The 18,878-nt window shown below is 34.1% G+C and overlaps 3 protein-coding genes across 10 annotated transcripts in view; 1 reads left to right on the top strand and 2 right to left on the bottom strand.

Moving 5' to 3' along the window:
• The window catches only part of LOC119831472 (four and a half LIM domains protein 2), a 123,114-nt gene extending 118,291 nt beyond the window's left edge, over positions 1-4,823 (top strand). For all 8 annotated transcript variants that reach the window (XM_038354842.1, XM_038354841.1, XM_038354846.1 and 5 more), the window contains 3 exons: positions 1,697-1,866; positions 2,318-2,504; positions 3,094-4,823. In XM_038354842.1, coding sequence (XP_038210770.1) covers positions 1,697-1,866; positions 2,318-2,504; positions 3,094-3,251 — 515 coding nt within the window. In that variant the 3' untranslated portion in view covers positions 3,252-4,823. The remainder of the gene's footprint in view (positions 1-1,696; positions 1,867-2,317; positions 2,505-3,093) is intronic.
• Positions 4,824-7,663: 2,840 nt separating this feature from the next.
• On the bottom strand, positions 7,664-10,386 carry LOC119831143 (uracil phosphoribosyltransferase homolog). The gene is made up of 4 exons (XM_038354405.1): positions 10,168-10,386; positions 9,469-9,661; positions 8,601-8,768; positions 7,664-8,320 (listed from the first exon to the last, which is right to left on the bottom strand). Exons 1-4 carry the CDS (start codon positions 10,293-10,295, stop codon positions 8,138-8,140), a joined length of 672 nt encoding a protein of 223 aa, XP_038210333.1. The 5' UTR covers positions 10,296-10,386; the 3' UTR covers positions 7,664-8,137.
• A 3,502-nt stretch (positions 10,387-13,888) lies between these two features.
• The window catches only part of LOC119831135 (elongation of very long chain fatty acids protein 6), a 39,541-nt gene continuing 34,551 nt past the window's right edge, over positions 13,889-18,878 (bottom strand). The window contains exons 3-4 of the mRNA XM_038354395.1: positions 18,427-18,648; positions 13,889-15,903 (exon numbers count right to left, since the gene is read on the bottom strand). Coding sequence (XP_038210323.1) covers positions 15,531-15,903; positions 18,427-18,648 — 595 coding nt within the window. The 3' untranslated portion in view covers positions 13,889-15,530. The remainder of the gene's footprint in view (positions 15,904-18,426; positions 18,649-18,878) is intronic.

The following is an 18,878-nucleotide window of genomic DNA, read 5'->3' as shown; positions in this document are numbered from 1 at the left end:
ATTGATGAATAAAATAAAAAACTTTGTATTTATTTGGCTTTATGAGATCAATCTTCTTTAGGATATTTATACTTCGAATGGCTACAGCAATTTAATGTAAGAGCAGTTACAATAACTCTGACCGCTATTCTATTCAGAAGAATTATAAACACGTACTTTAAAATCTCCAATTGGTATAAATTCCGATTATTACAAGTGACAGATGTATTGGCAAAAAGCTCATATATGTACATCCGTTTCTAAGCAATTAGTGAGGTTGTGAAATTGCCGGCCAGCCTTTCCAACCGAACCTTTCTAAGTTTCCGCTTATTTCTTTCGAATCATGTTGTGCCGATAGCTATCTCTCAAAATACATAAATAGTTCGATGAACCTTGAGATATTATGCATGTCGCGTGCATCAATCAAATATCCTCGTCTCCACATGCAAGCCCTCGTTCAAGGACGGCGTTCAATCGACATGCCATCAATGCAATTTACGACCGTCAAATTGTTTAGCGCCAATCGGTTCCTTGACGTTCACGAAACAAAGCTGCGATTTAGTACAATAAAACGACGATAGAATGTTGGAACTTTTTATTTAATGTCGGCATTCTTAGGAAATAATGAAGGAAAGTTGTTGTTGCTCGGAAAATGTCGGAAATACGTAAATACGTTATATGCTTTTTTAAATATTGAAAACTCCTTAAAAAACCAAATTATAAATTCTAATAAAATATAAAGAAATGTAATCCAAATACAAAATAAAGGAACGTATAATAGATATATCCGAAATAATCCAACAGGTGACCTAATTACGGTGTGACTAGACAAGGTCGATTATACCGTACTTATAAAAGTATGGCATGGTAATTGGACACTCGGCTATTAAACACGTCTAAAATATGCACTGTAATACAATACAAAAATCACATTTAGTCACTCCATACGAGCTATATTTGATAATTTTTTTAGTTTAAGAACACTTAAACTTTAACAAGGAAAAGAAACTTATTTATACAATTTATATTATTATCATTGGGTCATTTCATACTATTAATTCAGCCCTTGACCAACAGAGGTTGCGTATTACATTTTATTTCTTTACATTTTACCGTATTTCTCGGATTCTTTAATTACCTCCCAGACGGAGCCATGACGTAATTGTTAACTTGTAACGAATCCCATCAAAGGTTATGTTCATATTGTATACGCCTTGAACTGTATTTATAACTTTACTCGACAAAGTAATTAAAGAACTCTATTGGGATGAGATTTTCTTTTGTTCCAATAAACAATTTAGAAACTAATAGAGGTTATTATAAACCACAACATTCTATGTAGTAGTAAAGGGTTGTCACTGATATTAGTCTGTTTATAAGTCATCAAAGTATGAAATATAGTCACAAAAATACGATTACAAATAACCGCTCGTCTCCGCTCCGCCTCGGTTGACCAGGGATTAAAACTAAATATAAATATAAAGTGTATATTATATAACTCAGCGAAATTGCATCTGTCTAATGGTGAAATATTTTTTTTAATCAGTACTGTTTCTTTTTGTGTTTTAAAACATAACAAACATTTAGGTAAAAAAAGTTTACTCTTTATAATGTGAATTTAGACTAACGTCCCCTTTTGTACAAAGTAAAATATAGTTCCATATTAAAACATTCTATTAGTGTATTCGTAGTTTCATAGACAATTTCTCACCAACAGGAACCAAGAAGATGGAGTACAAGACCAGGCAGTGGCACGAGAAGTGCTTCTGTTGCGTGGTGTGCAAGAACCCGATCGGCACCAAGAGCTTCATCCCGCGCGAGCAGGAGATCTACTGCGCCGGCTGCTATGAAGACAAGTTCGCTACTCGCTGCGTCAAGTGTAACAAGGTCAGTGTGAAATGTACCGTTTAGGATAGAACCTCTAGGATTTAACGTTATATTGGTATTTGATACTTTGTTTTGTCGCGTAATAAAATACGCTGTGTACGTACGCTATATTTGTGTTGTGTAGATCATTTGCGCCGGATAGATCTGTGAGAGTATGATATAAAAATTATTATATTACGATGGGTTGAAATGGGTCCCCTACTGTCTATATCGCTTCCTTTTTACAATGATATTATGATATATTGATCAATTTTACACACATTTATAAACTATCGAAATAAAAAAAATATACATTTGTTGATTATGTATTTAGTTAAAGCTTCATAATAAACAATTGAAATTGAGTAAATTCGTTTTAATACTACATTACATATTTTAACGAATGCAAACTGATGCCGCTGTTTCGACACCCATGTATATCTATGATATTCCATCAACCAACTCCCACCAGATCATAACGCAAGGCGGCGTGACGTACAAGGAAGAGCCGTGGCACCGCGAGTGCTTCACGTGCACGAACTGCGACACGTCGCTGGCCGGCCAGCGCTTCACGTCGCGCGACGACAAGCCGTACTGCGCCGACTGCTTCGGCGAGCTCTTCGCGAAGCGCTGCACCTCCTGCACCAAGCCCATCACCGGTCAGTGCCTCTTGACGCGTGTCACATTGTATTGTGTTTGCATCTCTATCACATCACATTCACTATCGATCTTACGTATCCCTTATCCCTTAAAAGCGGGCAGCGCTTTCTCAGAGGTCTGAGCCTCTGCGAATGTTCATGGGCGGTGGTGATCGCTTACCATCAGGCGAACCACCAGCTCAGTTGCCCGCTATGTCATAAAAAGAAGTCGCTGCATTTTTGCTATTGCCGTCGATAACATAAAAAAATAGTATTTTAGGCGATGCAACGTCTGCCATTACTGGTTCTAGTGTACACACTAGTGTCACATTCTGCACATGAAAAAGACAGACAGATAGACACATGTACTGATATGATACACAACGTTATAGACATGGTTGTGGTTGTTCTGATCACCGGTTTCGGTTATCTTATTATCATTTAAAAATAATAAAATCAATCGATCGTTGAATCGATTTCATTCCTTGAAGGTTAATTATTATTATTCGTTTATTATAACAATTTATCAATGCTTTGTTTTTTTATTAAATTAGCTCAATACTAACATTAAGTTTTGATAAGTTTATTAAGATTCCCAAAAAACCGACAGGCATCGGCGGCACCCGCTTCATCTCGTTCGAGAACCGCCACTGGCACAACGACTGCTTCATCTGCGCGCAGTGCAAGACCTCGCTCGTGGGCAAGGGCTTCATCACCGACGATCCCGACGTCATCTGCCCCGAGTGCGCCAAACAGAAGCTCATGTAAATACTCGTCCGAGCCCGCTCTCGCCCCCGCCCCCGCTCCCGCTCCCGCCCCCGCTCTCGCTCTCGCTCTCGCACTCGCGACGCGGCGCGCCCTCCGACGCTATCCGTATTTAATCTGTGTTGCCAGCTGTCAAATTCGATTTTTAATCTGCGCTTGACGAGTGGCTTTTGACATTGCTCGTTTATGTTTACTTTTCGAAATTTAAAAAGTGAAATGTTATGACCGTTTCGGAAAAATAAATATTATCTAATATTTATATAATTAACGTCGAAATTGTTAACGATTTTTGCCACTCGTCAAAATGGCTACGCATATGTCGAAATCGATATAGTTATGCACAAAAAGATGTGGACACATTGGCGAATAGCTTTTTGCTAAAAAAAGCTTGCTTTCGATGCGTGTACTAACGGAGCCTAATGTATTTTTGTGCTTGTGCAGCGACAATACCGTCATGCCCCTAGTCGCTAATGCGAGAGATTGGATCGCGAACAAAACGAAACCAATGCCCTGCGACCAACTGTTCGACCTCGCGAATACAACACGCTTCCGTAAGGTCAACCCTAGGAAAGTCGCGAAAACTTAAACGATATTTTTATAGAAAAAACCCTTCAAAAATCACAAAAAAAAAATGTGGATGCACAAAACGAGTATTTAATTTCGCTTTTTTACTGAATGTTTATCTAAGGTGTTTATATATTTTGATTGTTTAATCGTTACTAAACATCGACATAAATCGTGTATTTATCGAACATCTATTTAATCGCTAATCGCCGTATTATTTCGCTTTGGCTGTTGTATTTAGTCCTTTAGGTGTGACCTAAGTTGTCAGTCTACCTAGTGCAATTCACACGATGCCTTAATAACATATCTAAGTCAATTTTGAGGGTATATATTTTGTGTTGTACCTGTAACCATTACTATGTATTCAACAACACAATTATACATCTCGTGCTGTAGTTTTCGAGTTTTTATTATTAGATTATTATGTCATAAATAAGTGCTTGTCATTGTTTAATGCGTAACATAGAATTAAGTGTAAGAATTTTATCGACAGAGTAACGTATGTTTAATATGTTTATATTTAAGTATTTATTAAAACGGGAGTATGTGGAGTCGGTGGTGTTACCATATTATAACGTTGAGATTTCTAGATGTAATGTTGCCATACGCACCATCGACGTAGCTTCCTAACACTAAATTGTTGACGTAATGTCTAGTTTTTACTAATTAAATAATATAATAAAAAAATATTTTTGTTCTCGGATAGGAATCAATCGTGTTACAATAATGTAAATGTTATATCTATTTTTACATGATAATGATATTTTTCTAGTGTAGCGTATTTAAGAGAATAACATCTGTGTATCGAAGCGACCACGACAAGTCAGGGGAACACTTTTAAGGGTTAATTGTTAAGGGATAAATTATTCAAATGTTGATGAAAGATTATATTTATAATGTGTACACATTTAAACTGCTTAGCTGTGTGATCTGATCTAATATTCTTGTATTTATCTACCCATAGATTGTATTATACTATGAAACTGAATTAAATTATCAAAAGTAACTTCATTGTTCGTTATTATTTATGATCCTCTCCTTTCTTATTGTTCTCAAATGAAACAACAATGATGCATTAAAATTATATATTTCGTACTTTCAAGATCTACATAATACTTAAATAATTAATTAATGACTTCACTTAAACCTATCTTACATTCAAATTAGTACAGTATAACAATATGCAACCTTATCTTATGATTAGTTAAATTATTTTAAGTCTCGTATAGTTCGCGAATGAACTAGTTCGAAAGAACGGCTCCCGCAAATGACCTAAGCGATCCCATATTCCCTGATTCGTAGTTCCTTAGCACGCAGCAACGTGAGTCAAAGATGAAGTCGAGTGTCAATTATCAAAATTAATCTTGAATTAGTAATAAGTATCACAAATCTCAATATAAATTGGCTATAAATTGCCCTCACGCAAAATATTATCGAAAAATTATTATCGACTGTATATAATAACGTAATAGAGAATTTCAAAAATGTACATGCTGCATCAGTGTTTTCGATCAATACTGATAGGTGGACGTTTCGAAATAATGATAGCTAAATGTACGTAGCTATTCTATTGTAGAAAATTATATAAATGAGAGGTTTACTTAATTCAGCGTTACTTGGTTGTATAAATTATAATGAATGAAGTAATAGCCAAAGAAAGCAAAGCAAATCTATATATATATATATATATATATATATAGATGAAGTGAGAAGAAAGAAAGTGGAGTTAGTTACACTATTTATAACTCAAGAACGCATTACCCGATTTGGCTGAAAATCTGTGCAGGGGTAGCTTAGAACCAGAAGACGGACTTAGGAAAGTTTTTATCCCGGAAATCCCATGGGAACGAGAAATGCATGGATGAACAACACGGAACACCCCGGGCCTATATTTTCTGTGACTACGCGGGCGGACTAAGCTAGAATTACCTATAATATGCTCTATGTCGTAAGACTTGGTGGATAGAAGTTCATCTCTTGTTTCGTTCACTCCTTTAATCTCGTGCAAGGTACGAAAGAGACAACTGATGTTTGCCACCTACTTTTAACGTTCATCGGCATCAACCAATAATAAAAGTAACAGCGTATGGGATAATTTCGATGAAACAATGAGAAAAATTATTGGACCCGAAATCGAACTATCAGCTGGTATTCGCAAATTAGATAAATACCAAAACGAATATTTAAACCGAAGGGAAGATCCACTTTTATGGTGGTATGAACAACGTCAAATATTCCCTCATGCTTACGCATAAATGTTAAAAATATTTTGCGTCGTAGCAACGAAAGGTCTGCTCTGTGAAGGCGTTTTTTCGGCAACGAGCTAGGTCATTAATGAACATAGCACATTATCTACGAATAAAGTTCCCAAATTAATATTTCTACAAATAATTTTGTAGTAAATAAAATAAAAATAAAAAAAAGTCAAATAAGTCTTAATTTTCCATTTCAGTTGTAGAATATTTCAATATTTATTTTGACAGTAAGAAGACTCATTAGGGCACCAAAAAATGTCACCAAAATATATGCGATCTCACTCAAACAAGTATTTTATGCTTAGATAATTAGATTTTAAGCGAGTTAGTACTGAAAACATACATGAAGTAACCATTTAGTATTTATTTTGTCAAAAATATGTACTTTAATGTACTTTAATAAAGGGTAGGCAGGGTCAAAAACTGCGCCTACTGCGAAAAATCAAGAGCTAGGAGCACAAACTAACGAACTAGAAGACTGAAGAGCGAACTATCTTTTTCAGGAGCGGCGAACTGATATTCTCACTATCGAACTATTACGCCCAAGGTTTAATTATTGAGTACATATAAAGAGAAAGACAAACAGCCCTTAAATGCAATCCAACTAAGAATACCATCGTCAATGTCATTCAAAAAACATTATTGACAGTTAACTTTTTATATATAATAACGTTTTATTTATTTTGCACGATTGTTCTATTATAATTAAATACAAACGTTATTGCCTTAAATTAAATAATATTTTAATTTAGTTCATTTGAATTAAAGGTAAAAAAGAAACTGTTTAAGATACTTAGTATGGAAAAAACTTTCGCCAAATTACTTTGTTGTGAATACTTATTAATTTTTTAGGGTTAATTTCAATATTTAGCTTGCTATAATGTTGAAATGTAGGTAAGATTTAACATTCAAATTACATTTAGGCAGATACATAATGATTAAGAGTTGTATACGTAAGCGACACGCACAGAATATAAATACATATTTCAAATAAATGTCAAAAGAACAAACTGCATAAAGCTAATTACTTAATATTTAATTACCTAATAAATTTCTTTTTAATAAGAGTAGGTGTAAACTCCAAAATCATAACCATAGTGCTTCTATATCAATAATTTTTCTGTATTTAATTATCTTTGACAAACCTATTGCTAACCTAACATGTCATGCTCCATGCTATGAGCTATCTAAGCAAGTAGGAAGGCATGCGAACCATACTACTAATTTCGTTCCCTGTTCTGTCTGGTCATAGGATCTTCTCTAGATGTTTATAAAGAAATGAATAGCCTAATATAGAATAAATAAAAGTGTTGATTGTTGATTGATTGTTGTAAATAAATTAAGAGTTGTATTATCATCTGTGCATATTTGTAAGCACACTTCTTGCTAATAAATAATATGAATATGATAAATAAATGAGAAATCAAATTTACCCATTTACATCTGTGTTACACCTTTTACTAGATGAAACAACTATAATGTGTCTAAAATCATTTCAATATTCATATAACCCATATAAAGCTGAAGAGTTTGTTTGTTTCAACGCACTAATCTCAGGAACTACTGGTCCGATTTGAAAATTGCTTTAAGTGTTAGATAGCCCATTTATTGAGGAAGGCTATAGCCTATATATATACCACGGGCGAAGCAGGGGCAGACTGCTAGTATAAAATATGTATTGAACAACATGTTAATAAAAAATGAAAAAATAAATACAAAAACGAGATCACAACAAGTCTTGTTGCTATAAAAAATGGGTTGCGATGTCTGCACACCACAGCATTTAACATTAAACATCCTATTTAGCGACAGGCTTTATTAAAAGTTGCAAGAATAGCGATGCTGATTTGACTTTGTTTAAATATTTAACCAGCAGAAAGCCAACTAGATATGCTAAATACTGAAAATAAAGTTATTTTCAAGATGATTAGTTACTGTAACATGTAATAGACCAATCCGTTACAATCTGGTTTTCCGGCAATAGTATCAGTTAAAAAACTTTTTAAAGACGATAGAAATGCATGCACTATGGTTAAAATTTTAAATAGTTTACGCCTCCTCATCCTCGCATCAGTCAGTCCCAAAATACTTCTGTCCAAAATGGTTCGGAGCAACGGGGTGTAGTTCGGAGGTGAGAATCTTCATCTTTGGTACATAGTCGACCACTGCCTGTGCGGCCGCGGGGGTGCAGAATAGATTTGAGAGTATGATGCGTTCCTCCTTCACACCGTGCTGCGTGAGCACATTCACCGCCTGGAATGGGTGGATTTTCAGAAGAATTCAATTTAAGGTTGTGGTGTATAAATAAAGGGAGGCTTATATTTTTACAAAAGAAAAATAAATGATGCAGGAATGTAACATGATAAATAATGTAGCTTTCTGATGGGAATGTTTGTAATCATACTAGTAGTTCTTTCTCTCTTCTAGATTTAATCTAGTCTTTTTACATAGTCAAACCGTAAAATAGATTTTCTTAAAATTAGTTTAATTTTAAAAAACACATTTGCTCAATCTATTTTATTTTAAATCGTACCTGTTTAACAGTGTTGCCGGTTGACATAATGGGATACATGAGTAGAACTTGTCTCCTGGCAATATCTTCAGGGAATTTTGCATACACTACATGGGCTTCATGTGTGTCATTGTCACTCTCTACCAGGATCTTGCCAATACGAATTGAGCGACAGCAGTCACGGAGACCCTAAAGAAAGCCAACACCTTGTAAAATTTACATAATATACATTATATTACAATACACTTTGATATGAGCGAAGAGGAAGTAACAAAGAGTATTAAGGTAAATGTGATAATCCTATTTATAATAAAACCTAATTATGTAAATGAGTCAGTGGTTCTCTTTTTGTCTTTAATTTATGTTGCAAAGGAGCAATTTATTGATATCATATTTGTTTCTGGAGATCATAGGCTAGACCAACATAGGCTACTTTTTACTTCAGTGAAACATAGAGATGACTCCCATGGAAAAGAGTTTCCGTGGGAGTTTCCATATGGGCCAAACTATGAGTGCATAGCTAGTAATCGTTTAATTTTGAATACAACTGTTTATTACTATTCACTAGTCACTACCCTTAATAGGTTAAGCCTTAATAGCTATGAGAGTTAATGATAGTATATAAGTATGTACCATAATAATCATAAAGAACTCAATAAATATTAGTTATAAGTAAGTGATCCTTAAGCAAAGTACCTTCTGAATGACATACTTTAGTTATATTTACTACCTATGTAGTTTTATTCAATTGCTTTCCATACTATTATTTTTCAATTTTTATTTTAAAATTTTCAAATTGATCAATCAAAATCTTTTTATTCACAAAATAATTACTTTCTTCTTCCACAAGTTCTGTATCCCTTTTTTTATATTGCAATGATTAACCTACCTGCTCCATAGCTTCTCCTGAGCGCACAATAGACACCCCACAGTTTCCAGACCCATACTTCAAACCTTTATACAGAGCTCCTGTTGGTGTGATCACCTCACAGTCAGTAAATGGGAGCTTGTTCAGACTTTCCTCAATGACTAGACGTATCAAACGATCGGCATAGAATTTAAAATCACTTCTTGTGGTATTTCTGAAAAATCATTTGTTACATTTTGGAATTGAAATATTATTTTTTCAATTGAGAAACAAATAAATGTTCTAATTTATAATGAACTTATTTATTATAAACTTGTTTATTCTAAACATGGAACAATATTACTATTCTATTAACCTTTGGGTATACAAGCGAAAAATTATAGTCATTGCATTTGTTCATCCATTATTGGATGCATATTTCAAAGTTTGTTGAGAAATAGATTGAAAATGAAGCATGGCTTCAACTGTTTTCTCCTTAATCAGCAATAAATGAATATTTTCATTTAACACTAATCTAAACCTTTAAGCACATAAATAAAGAAGAATAGGATTAAATTTTTATGTCATGAAAAATACAGTCAAATATACATATTTTGTAAATAATATTTATTTCTTATATACTCAGATGTATATTTTGTACAATGCTATGTATGCATGGTGCAACATACTTTTATTCCAGTTGTGTGCAACTTATCTATATAAAAAAAGGGATAACCTTACTTGTCACGCAAAATGGTTTGTAATTCCTTGATATTGTCGTTGGATGGTAATAAAGTTAAACTATCGCCGAAATGCTCCTTCACATCATTCGCATCCCACTGCCTGATATCGTTGTCAATTATATCCATTTTAGATTCAAATAGTCAATGTGATATAAAAATACAACGCTGATTTTTCCAAAGCAATCTGCCATGCAAATGTTCAAAGTAGTGTTTTTAATTTTCAATCATTCAATGTCAACAATGACTTTCTCCAAGATTGTCAATAACAGCTGTTATTACGTTCAGAAATTTTTAAATGTCATGAACTAAAAATATTATAATATATGAATGTAATTAACTCAGATTATAGAAAATAATGAAAAATATTTAAATCATGAAAAAGCAAATTTCTGAACATAAAAGGTTTTGCACTTATTACATGAATATTGTATTTGGATGACAACAAAGGGTGCTATAAAATTTAGTAGATGGATATGGAGATGATACACTATACACTATATTATTCTCTAAATAAAAATTACTTACTAACACAAGTTTTTAACATTTTAATTCTATAATGTAAATAAAAACGGAGGCAGCATAAAGATAAGCAATTAACATTTAATGGGTTATACTTTTCCTCACTATTTAAGTGTAATTACTTTGAATTGGCCCGGTAACGGCCTGCCGCCGAGGGGGTCACGGATGTATACCAGCTCCCGTGACCCCTTCACAAAAACGGCTCTTCGGAACACAGTGGGGTTTTAGTCGGTAGGAATCCGACATAACCCACGGCACCTTTCCCCAGGGGCCGTGGGTATCTATGTAAGATTTCCCCCATTAAAAAAAAGGTGTGTGTGCGATTCACACATGATAGAAGTGAAACTTCAGTAAATCGACAAAAGAATGAATAAAATAGTATGTATATTTCTGACTCATTCTTTGCCGGCTTCATTCTACACATTTTTGTATTTCTGTCTCTTACCTGTCGTTTTTCCGTTGCATCAGGTTTGAAATCACAACGATTCTAAAGAAGTTTCACTTCAAAAAACAAGTGCAATTACTTATTATTAAGGTATTACATTATATAAAGTTTGGAATAATAAGTACTACGAAACTAGTCACGTCCAGCAACTTTTAAATCAATTAAATGGCAAAATATAAAAGTACTATACTGAACTGTTTAGATAGTCCCAATGGAATCATCAGTTATCTGTAATATCACAGACAGTACATACACTGCCACATTCTTTTTCGTAAATGGATATTTTAGAATACAAAGACGAAATCAAATATATAGAAATAAAACACATAAATACGCATTAACGCTTTATTTGCCCACAAAATACAAATTAATGATTGCATGTTGTATGTTTCCAATCCTCATATACACACCTATGATACAATCGACTATTGGTATTGAGTTTGTGACAAAACATTCCACAAAAATATATCTTCGAATATAGGACTGCGATTGCTATCTTCTAGCTAGGCTGAACCACGATTCTCATGTAAATGCAAGAAAAGTTAATAAAAAATTATTAATAAATGCCTCATACCTATACTATGTTAAGACCGAGAAATGTACTGTTTCGACTAAACGATTTGCATTGCAACTGTATATAAATATATTTAATAGATTTTGTTAATGTAGACAAAAGGTCAACTTCAAATTAAGAGAGCACAAGATGAATGTATCTCTGATACCTAAATATAATCGTTAAAATATGCTTAATTTGAATATGAAAGTTCCTTTTGCAAGAAAATAACTATGATGAAAAAGCGCCAATAAAGAATCGAATTAATATGGCAACCGTTTGAATTCAATATTCTCAGCGTGCGAGCAAGATAGCAAGGGTACAAACGCCAATGTGCAAGTGAGACATCATGCGAACGGTCCCAATCGATGATTCGTTTCTTCATTGTAGCCCTTTAACTTTACAAGATTAGCACAACTGAATAAAGTATGCCCGCATACTATCAGAATTCAATGGAATACTTGGCTGACATTTACATGGTTTTATTATAAGCTCACGTAAATTCTGGGAATATTTACAATATGGGAACCTTCCTTATTTATATTTTTACAACGCTTTAATTTTATTTGAAATGTGTTAAGAAGCACCAATCGAATTTTATAGTGCGATAGAATATGCACACATACAAATACAATGGAACATCTAAATTATATAATATTGTAATAGCGAATAAAATGTAAAAGCAATACATTCAAACAAAAACAATATTGTATCAACAAATACTTATCAATCAAAAATAAACTACAATTTGACATTGTGCATGAAAAATAAAATAGGAAAAAAAAAAACAATGTAAACTATTTTACAAAGCGTATAAAAATTTATAACAATAAATAACAATTCGCGATTATTAAGATATACCGACAGTGTTTATGCCTAGCTCATTCTGAACACATTTATTTCGTGACCATTCATTTTATTTAATTCAACGCGTATTTAAATACTCTGACTTTGACACATGGAGAATAATTTGGGGCTTATAAAGATTGATTAATATAATTTATATAACTTTGATAGAGATAAGAATTAGCTATTAAAGTCTTTCAGTAAACTACAACTATTAAACTGGTTTATTTTTCTCTCATTAAAAAATGATTGTCACGAAATAAAGTGTGCTATACATAGTGATGCTATGAACCCAATGTATTCTTGTATAGAATTCGGATGAAAAAATACGAACCCATATCGTCTACATCTTGATTTCTATGGATTAGTCCACACATTAGTCGGACAACATACTAACACCAGTTTATCTAGAACTTTCTATACGAAATTGACCTGGCCTAAACTAATAGGAGAACTGATCGTCATCATTCTATAGTTAAAGTTAGTGTACTCATTTTATTATAACCCATCTCCATAAAGAATGTAATTATGGGTTACGGCTGAAATCGTGCTATCACCTTCACACACATATCACTTCTCTACAATACGACATTGAAAGAGAGAGAAGGAAATAGACGAGCAGCCGCAAATACATGATTTCTTTATTTGTTAAGGTTATACTTACTTAATCAGATACATTAATTATTGCAAGACAACATGACGATCGTCCCTTGGTTCTAAACTATCGCGAGACCGACGCTGGTCGTTAAGCGAACTTTACAATGTAAATTTCTAGGATCCCTAAAAGTTTTCGTTAGATTCGTTTAATGTAAATATTTTTCAATATATTATTGCATTGAATTAGTACTTCTTCCTATGGCGCACAAGTATGTGTGTGTGTGTGTACTTGTAAACTGTAATACTTCAAACATCTAAGTTTCTAATATTGTCGGCATTCCAATGAAAACACAGTCTTGCCGACGTGAAATTGTTCTAAATTTCTTCTAATTGAACTGTATCAACACGATGCCCCTCTTTATCCATTCTCAACGAGAGAATAACTAACGCTAAAATCTAAGCTTTGTACACATTTGTTTGGCTAAAGCAAAAAATTACCACGAGCCATTTTTTATTATTTTACAACTTTATTCGTCATCCCTCCGGTCATTATATAAAAGGATCAAAAATTTGTACCTAGACAAGCGGTATTTGAAATCATTTAGATCTTTCAATGAAGCTGTACTTGTTAGGGGGCTTTATAAAATACATATATAGAGCTATTTAACTACAAATTACAATCGAACTATATATGTCCATTTGAAAACAAGATGTTAAAGATTGATAAGTATGAAAAATCTTATTATGAAAAATCTACTATTTGGCCTCTATGCTTTGTGTATTTTATATAAAACCCCCTATAGCTTTACTCCGCTAATTACAACATACTTTGTGCACTTGTCATACAAGCGTATCAAAGTATCGAACTACCCTCGCTTAAAAAAATCTCTTGCGAAGTCTCTGTGCGAGGTACTCTGTACACGCTAACACGTAATGAAACTGATGTCGCGTGTACGCAGGTGTCAGGCGTAAACCATTATTACTCTGTACAGGTAAACCTACCCTTTTACAAATAAATTACATATAATCACTCATTTAAGTAATAAATACGATAAACAACAACAATAATATGTCGAATGCTCCTACATTGGCTCATAGTATAAGTTAAATAAGTAGATGTAACACTGAAGGATAAACGGTTTAAATATAACATACTAGGTACCATACCATACCATAGTTTCGAAATTAATAAAAACGAAACATGTAAAAATCTATATAATTCTTTGTTCACCCAATGTAGAAGCGTTCTAAACTTTGATTGGAGAATAACGGATTCATTAAATTCGAAGGAGATTCCCTCTGTAACTGAAAACGTTAAGTTTCGATTCTATCAAATCCCGGCTATATAATTTGAGCTTTCATTCTTAGACAATAAGATCGCTTTTCTCCAATCAAAGATCCCTACACTAAGTGGCGCCGTCGTTTGAAGCGTAACAGAACTAAGCATTACCCCGCACATAATCTAGCATTGGAATGTTACAACGGCCGCCCTTAGACTCAAACACCGATTGATAATTTCAACTTTTAATACAATTGCTTTTTAGTGTTTATGTGATTTCTTTACTTATATTTTTATTGAACCATCTGTATATATGACACTTGTAAATTAATTAACTATGATTATCTGGTACTATTTCACGGTAACAAAAGGACTTATTCATGGCCAAAACATATCCATTCACTTAAAAAATTCAAAATTATACCCCTATTAACCGAGTCGTACAACATATAGAATTCTCGATAGATTCTCTCTTTATTTCCGATTTATCACATCATTAAAGCTGATGTTAATGTGGTTTAGACTTAGATAAACGCGAAAACGTGCGAATATGCATACCCTTGAGAGATAAGCGTTATAAAGGTCACCGATACCCTGACGACAGTGCGCCTGAGTACCAGCTACTGTCGATTTATAAGACTATCTTGCACGAATAATTATTTAGGTATTATAGGTCAATAGCAGGATGATAGGCGGCTTAGGCAATATTTAACATAAATTTTTGTTATGCCTCGGTATACTTCATCTGTATTGGTGTCACAATGCGTTAAACAATTCCCATTCTTGTATTTAATTACCTATATGTTATAATACACTCTACCGGTTAAAGGTTCGACAAATATTGGCCAAGCTAAGTCCCAATTACGCTACGACTATGACAAAGCAGATGATCCAATAAGCAGCTAGTTTGTTCACATCATCAATACATAATCGCTCACAGAAAGAAACAACGCTGCGATAATAGCAATTCCCACGCGTGTTTCTCGCGTGACCGCTCATGTAAAAATTGTGGCAATCATGCGGGACAGTACGCGCTGGTGCGCTATCACACGTGAACCAATTAAAATTGAAATTACTCAATCGACGCCAAATAACCTGTACAATTAATATCACAGACGGCGACTAGTGGACCACGCCGTTCCTCTGTCGCGGGTAACCGTTGAACTCGGCGGAGAAGTCGGCCTTCTTCGTCGGCGGCACTTCGGAGATGGGCTCGATCTTCGACTTCTTGCCGGGCTTCGGCGAGAGGTACGCTTTGTAGAAGAACCGCGCGAACAGCACGAAGTACGAGAAGTACATGGCCATCGAGAGTTTGATGTTTATCTGGCTGATGCCGCACGTGTGCGTGGGCGCGCTGGACATGTAGTTGTGCGCCCAGATGTTGATCGCGCACCCGACTATCATCTGCGTGAGCTGCAGGAACGTGATCGTCATCGCGAGGAACTTGGGCGGGTACTTGCCCATGCTCACGAGCGCGTAGTACGAGTACATCACGCTGGAAACATGGAAATGGAAACGATTAACTTGCGTACATTCATGCTAAAGTATGATCAACCGAAAACTTTGCGAATTAAGTTGACAAAACATGTTGATCTCTTATATTTAAAACTCACATGTTGGTGCGTAAGCCTTAAATTTAATTTATTGTTTCAATTGAATATTTATTGATAAAATGTTTGCATATAATTAAGGATAATTAACAGCGCGGGACAGTATTTAGGGACTGCTCCGCGCACGTTTTAATTTTGTCGGTAACTTATCACTATATGTATATAAATGAACGTTGTAAAACTTGTACATAATCTTTCTGCTATGAGGCTTATACTGCGACAAAAGACTACTGTATATCTTTATACTCTGATATTACCCTTTCTCTTCTGAGACTTCGCTAAAGGTAAAGTTGTGATGTGATTTAGGTTAATGTACCGAAACCACATGACAAGGTCTCGTATTGTTTCTTCTTCCTTCTCCGCCGAGTTTGCATAATAAATGCAATAAAATTAATTGTGAGCAAACAGTAGAGATAAAATTTGTTGATCGCAGCACCATCTCGTCTAGATACATAACAGCATGAAGGAAAGTTTGCTCGCGGCCTTTGACTGCCAATTGATAATGGTGCACATCTGATGATCGCCACTGAGTCATAAAGTCGCGTGATCGTATATTAACGGCCACCAATAAACAATTACGTGATCGAGAGATGCGATGCGGGAAATGATTCGAGAAAGTGTGACGTCAGTAATAAAGCGATCTGTTTATTTCAGACGATGTTTTCATAGGTTATCTACTCAACTCATGCAAGATTGCAGCGTATATTGATGATCAAGTTAATGAAAATATTTACAAGTAACAAAACTTGCCATAGATTAATTTCGAAACGTGCTAAAAACATTTCTGTTTTCCGCCGTAACATTATCTAATGAGATATATACCTATTACAATATATCAATATATCCCCTACTCAGTTGACTAGACTCGAGAGAATCTATACTGCCTCGGGCAATGTGGATTTGCCCGCAATGGCAGCAAAAGTAAAAATTCAGCTATTTTCAAATATTCAGAACGAGTTTTTAACAAAAACCAATGATTATACTAAGACCACTTTAAAATAAATTTTAACATAATATATTCATGCATTTTTTTTGTTAGCACTATAATTATACAAAAATGTATGACGTGAATGTGGCGATCAAGGAAGATGCAAGAACTACTTAAATTTAATATGTAATTAGGTGATACATGCATAATGTGACTCGAAAACATCTATAATTTATAAATTTACATTATTCTGAGATCATTGGCATTTCAAGGTCTCTACAACACAACAATATAGAAATATTTCCATAAATAAATATCATAATTATGTACCTACGTAACTTCGGTCGCAAATTCTTTTCTCCAGTTTTTACGTTACAATGTTTCCCTTTCAAGTGTATACAATAACTATTATTAAAATATCAATATATATTCCGTAATTTAAATTTGTTGCAATAATTATTTTATTACAATTATTTTACCTACATCGCTATTCGAAAGCAAGTTTATATGCAACTTCATTGCTAGTACTGTTATTGTCACTTGTTACAATTAATTTTATAGGACAATCTATCACGTTTCCAAAACAGGATTTAGTTTTCTGAAATTCAATTAAACTGTTAAATAATTATCACTACCTAGCAGTATAGAAACATTATGTATAAAATAACATTACCTGCACAAACATATAACAATTTGCGAACATATTTATAATTATGCTTATTTTTGCTTACACATTTAGATGTATTAATTATGAAAAAGTGACTTAAGAGAACAAACAAGTGACGATTATAATTTCAAAAATAAGAGAACAAAATACTACATAACTTTTCTCAACAAATACACGTGCTGCTCTAATTTATAAAACAAATATATTATTTAAGCAATATGTCGCTCGAACAAGAATTTGTTTAACTTATTTGGCATACGCCCAAGCGCTTATCGAAAACTTCTAATATCTTCTTTGAATATAAGTCAGGTATAAGCAAACATTTCCAATATTTTCAAGTGTCAACAATGATTTTTTGAAAAGAATATGCATTTGTATGGAATTTGTGCAACGTTTGGTCAACCTCAAAATAACATGTGAAACACCGCTTTTTAGTTTGTGTAACATTGAGTTTTTACACATTTAATCCTGTCGTAATAGATGGCGCTATTGCAAAAAGCTAAAAAAATGAAAATTTCGTAAATTTTTTACAAAATCATTTAAACATACACTCACACAAGTTTTATACCTCCTGTGAAATATCAGCGAATCCTTCTAATATTATAAAGGCGAAAGTTTGTAAGGATGTGTGTGCGTTTGTTGCTCTTTCACGCAAAAACTACTGAACCGATTGCAATGAAATTTGGTACGTAGATAGCTGGACAACTGGTATAACATATAGGTAACTTTTTATGCCGACATTCCTACGGGATACGGACTTACGCGGGTGAAACCGCGGGGCGCAGTTACTATCATATAAAGGTCAATACACACCTGTGCACAAAGTAGTTCATATTGACGAACCAACGCGCGGATGAAGTGTACTCAGTGAACGAGAACCACGTGTACAGCAGCACGGTGATGTGGTGGTACCAGTGGAGGAAGATCAGCGGCTTCTTGCGCAACACTATGAACACCGTGTCGCCGAGCTCTGGCACCTTGGAGAGCACGAACATCGTCGTCCAGAAACCGGACACTTTGTCCTGCTCTATGAAACTGGAATGGAGAGAGATGGCAATATAAGTTATAGGTTCCATGTATCATAATTGGTATGGGAGATGTTTACATACAGGGGGTATGTCTGTTTCTGAATTCTCGGCATAATACAAAATGCCGATCGTGTGTAAACGGCGAAATCATATAATTTGACTTGGCAATAAATAACATTTATAATCAGGTGTCATAAGAAAAAACTCAATTTTAAACAATTTTCATTGTCATCCTAC

The sequence above is a fragment of the Zerene cesonia genome, chromosome 13 (assembly GCF_012273895.1).
Source record: "Zerene cesonia ecotype Mississippi chromosome 13, Zerene_cesonia_1.1, whole genome shotgun sequence".
NCBI lineage: Eukaryota > Metazoa > Arthropoda > Insecta > Lepidoptera > Pieridae > Zerene > Zerene cesonia.
Note: the sequence above shows the minus strand (reverse complement) of the source record. Positions and strands in the feature narration are given on the sequence as shown.